The sequence below is a fragment of the Carex rostrata genome, chromosome 2 (assembly GCF_964058835.1).
Source record: "Carex rostrata chromosome 2, lpCarRost1.2, whole genome shotgun sequence".
Classification (NCBI taxonomy): domain Eukaryota; kingdom Viridiplantae; phylum Streptophyta; class Magnoliopsida; order Poales; family Cyperaceae; genus Carex; species Carex rostrata.
The window spans coordinates 9005404-9009566 of record NC_135919.1 but is presented as its reverse complement, the minus strand read 5'-3'; the positions used below and the strand labels follow the sequence as shown (position 1 = coordinate 9009566).

Sequence of the window (4163 nt, the reverse complement as noted above, 5' to 3'; positions counted from 1 at the left end):
AGTGTTTTGGACTTGGAGAAGCTTTGTCCTCGAAGTTTGGCATCAAAATTCTGCTGCACTCTTTTGTCAAATCACAGCATGTGGTTGAAATGATGATTTACACTTAAAATATAAAATTGTAATATAGTTTTGATCTAACACAGCATTTTCAAATTCGGTTTGTTTGAATATGTTTATTTTATTAAAGAGTTTTCGGTATATCCGATCATAGTTATTTTCATCGAATATGCTAATGTTAGCAATCTCAATTCTAAATTGTTTTTTTTTTAATAAACTAGTCTTTCAAAATATTAATTTCTATTAAAAAAATCTACTAGTGTTTTGAATTCGTAATCTCCCATACAAAGAACACTATTGATTGTCACTATATCAAAGATCAATTCTTACAATTTAATTTGTCGAGTTTATACTACACAATAATAGTTATCTTTCTAAAATTATAAGAGGCACATAGTTTCTGTTGTAGACACGGATATCACAAATAGCCAAATTTGTTCTGACAGAAATATTATAATTGAGATTGTTTAAACAAAACAGCATAAATGATTAAATCTCGTTCTATGCCATGAGAAATTGTATATATTTGACATCAAGACCATTTATTGAAAATCAAAAGTCAACATATAATAACAACAAATTAATTATAATGGATAATATGCAAGCGCATATGATTTCTCGATCTCTTGTTCGTTGGGTGTATTTTGAATTTTTAACTTCAATCTTAAGAAGTGTCATGACAACACCTTATGATACCAAAAAAATTTGGGTTGCTGTACTCTCAAAATGTAAATCAAGTTTCAAAAAGGCCGAATTAATGGGCCTTTACGGTATGATCCCCAATTTGAGAAAATAAGTGGGCTTATATTTTACGGTCTGTATGCTTGGATGAAAAGATTATATAAGCCCAATAATTATTGGGCTTTACTAGGCCGTCTCCTCCAATCGACACTTCTTTACAAATAGAATCCATTGCCTTTTCTTCTCCTCCAAGCAGCATACTATCCCCAGCTAATAGAACAACGAGAGAAAGAAAGAAGGGCATAGAGAGAGAGAGAGAGAGAGAGAGAGAGAGAGAAGACATGGATAGAATCCAGAGAATGTTCACGGCGGCGGGATCAATAGGAGGACACCCTCAGGGCGACGCCCCTCTTCTCGACACGGCGGAGCAGGTCTACATCTCCTCTCTCGCTCTCCTCAAGATGCTCAAGCACGGTATCTACACACCCCTCTCAGATCCGATCAATTTCTCTATTTTTCCTTTTCTTCTTAGTTATATACTTAGTTGCGGCTAGCTTGTAGACACCCGAAAAAACCTTTCTGGTAATGTGTTCCTCTGATTTCTCATTTTGTAACCAATCACGCTGCCTTTATTTTATTAGCTTGTTTGTTCTCTAATGCTAGTTTCACGCATTGCATTACCCTCCAGAGTGAACTGCTTCAATATTTTCATTGTCAAAGGCTATGTTACTTAAAGCATTACTGTGATGCTGACATACTTTATGGCATTTAATTTAAAATTTACAAGTTGCTGTGCTAATCGTGAGGTAAAATAGTTTGGAGATTCAAACAGCGAAGGACCCGAAGTATTAGTCAGTCTACGACTCCGTGTCCCTTTAATTTTAGTGAACATCAAACCATTCCTTACATACTGATTGAATTATTTTGATTGGGGATGAAGGGAGAGCTGGTGTACCAATGGAGGTGATGGGACTGATGCTCGGAGAATTTGTAGATGAATATACAGTTCGAGTGGTGGATGTGTTTGCGATGCCACAGAGTGGTACAGGTGTATCTGTCGAGGCTGTTGATCATGCTTTCCAGACTAACATGCTTGATATGCTCAAGCAGACGGGCAGGTCTTTCACTCCCCCTTTTACCAAAAAACACACACACCAACACAATAGAAAAAATGTTATGAAAACCATGAAGGGTTGCCTTTGGTGTATTTGGAACTTGGGCTCTGGAGTCCACAAGCTGGAACCATTTCAATTTTGTTCCCTGTTGTTATTTATTCTTAAAATATGTTATCTAACAAGAGATTTCAGTAATATATGATGAAAACATTCTTATTCGTTAAGGTTTTCAAACAATATGAATTGACTCATACTTGTATTCTTCTTGTTTCTTTCGACGAGTATTTAAGCTTTTAATTACTGTTTTGCTTGGATGTTAAGTTCTTAATTATTAAATTTACATGACAACCTTTGTGAGTAACCTGTACCATTAATATTGTTTGGTAAAATAGCAAATATGAGGTTTCAATTGCAATGAGGTAACTAATTTTTTGAGTAAATATCTATTTTCCTGTTTGTTTTCTTACGATCTCCTTCCTTAATTACTATAGTTAATTGTTCTACTCATATATTTGTTTTCCTCATTATACAGACCTGAGATGGTAGTGGGGTGGTACCACTCTCATCCTGGTTTTGGCTGTTGGCTTTCAGGTGTTGACATTAACACGCAACAGGTTTGTACAAACACTTATTTTTATTCAAATTTTGTGGTACCACTCTCATCCTGGTTTTGGTTGTTGGTATCCAATTTCATTACTATTTGTTAATTCATTTTTTGCTCCTTTTTATGTAGAGTTTTGAAGCACTAAATCCAAGAGCTGTTGCTGTTGTGATAGACCCAATACAGAGCGTGAAGGGTAAGGTGGTAATCGACGCCTTTCGGCTGATCAATCCTCAGACAATGATGCTTGGCCAAGAGCCTCGTCAAACGACATCTAATGTGGGCCACCTCAACAAGCCTTCTATTCAGGTTTGCACCCATTTGTGCTTCTAAATCTAGGTCAAAGTAATTTGCTTCCAAAATAGAGAGATTATGATGCTTTTTTGTTGATCCTATGGCAGGCATTGATTCATGGTCTGAACAGGCACTACTACTCTATAGCAATAAATTATAGGAAAAATGAACTCGAAGAAAAGATGCTTCTGAATTTGCACAAGAAGAAATGGACAGATGGTTTTGTGTTACGGCCATTCGACGTGCATTCGAAAACTAATGAGCAGATTGTTCAGGTGTGTGCAATACATTTAGAAATTTATGTGGTCCACTTTGTTTTGAAATTAAGAAAAGTTCATTGTTCACACTATTTGCGAAAGGCCTCACGTTTTAATAAAAAAAGTCCACTAAAGAGGCTGGATGCAAAAAAGGATGAATGTAATATATATGAGACCCAGCCTAGCTTATGTGTGTCTCATCCGGAAAGGAAATTATTTGAGGAATTAGGTTTGAACTAGGCACTTTCTTTCTTGCAAATGAAGTAGGTCCTTTGCAATTCCATAAATAATAGAAGTAGTTCTTTGCAAAATCACTAGAATTATTTTTTCTAAGGCCTCTATGCTACTGATTACCTTTATGTACAGGAAATGCTGAACCTAGCAACAAAGTACAACAAAGCAGTTCAAGAGGAAGATGAGCTACCCCCGGAAAAGCTTGCTATTGCAAATGTCGGGAGACAAGATGCAAAGAAACACCTAGAAGAGCACGTCTCCAACCTCATGTCTTCCAACATAATTCAGACCCTTGGAACCATGCTTGACACTGTCGTGTTTTAGATTTTTTATGTTCCTAGAATTTTCTTTACAGGAGAGAATTTCTATCTTTAACTCAGTTGGGTTGCATGTATGATGATACTTCCTTTGTACACCTGATTGCTTGTTTGTATTGTTTTAGGTATTATGCTTAGACTGTTTAAAATTGTTATCCTATGTGCTGTTAATCAGAATTCGAGCTGCAGTTTCAATCCTGTAGTACTCTGGTGCGTCTTTCGTTTGATCTGCTTGAAATCTCTTTAGCTGTTCATCTTTTTTAGTTTGAAAATATTATCACATCCTATCTGTTTAAATCATAGTGATGCGTTCGGTCATGTTTTGTTGCTAATTAAAATTAGGTTTAAATTGCTTTATCTTATTTAGAAAATGAATCATAAACAAGTTTAAATTAATCCATTTGGGGGAGTAAGATGTTGAAAAATGGATATTTGTTTATGCCAGTTGGTCCTACAGAGTGAATTAATTTGTTTGGAGAAGTGTTTTAACTTGTCATGTTGTTATTCCATTTTACTTTTTGCTTGACAGTTTAGTGTGGAGTAAGGGGTTTACTTTTTCTTCAATCAAACATGGAGTCAAGAGTTTTCATGAGTTATAATACTTCTC

General features: G+C 35.6%; 1 protein-coding gene across 1 annotated transcript; it reads left to right on the top strand.

The window, feature by feature from the left end:
• Positions 1 to 985: 985 nt before the first annotated feature.
• LOC144573190 (Mov34/MPN/PAD-1 family protein) lies at positions 986 to 3853 on the top strand. Its single transcript, XM_078322906.1, has 6 exons — positions 986 to 1212; positions 1679 to 1856; positions 2386 to 2467; positions 2587 to 2763; positions 2856 to 3023; positions 3372 to 3853. The coding sequence occupies exons 1-6, from the start codon at positions 1080 to 1082 to the stop codon at positions 3561 to 3563; spliced, it is 930 nt and encodes a 309-aa protein (XP_078179032.1). The 5' UTR covers positions 986 to 1079; the 3' UTR covers positions 3564 to 3853.
• Positions 3854 to 4163: the final 310 nt, after the last annotated feature.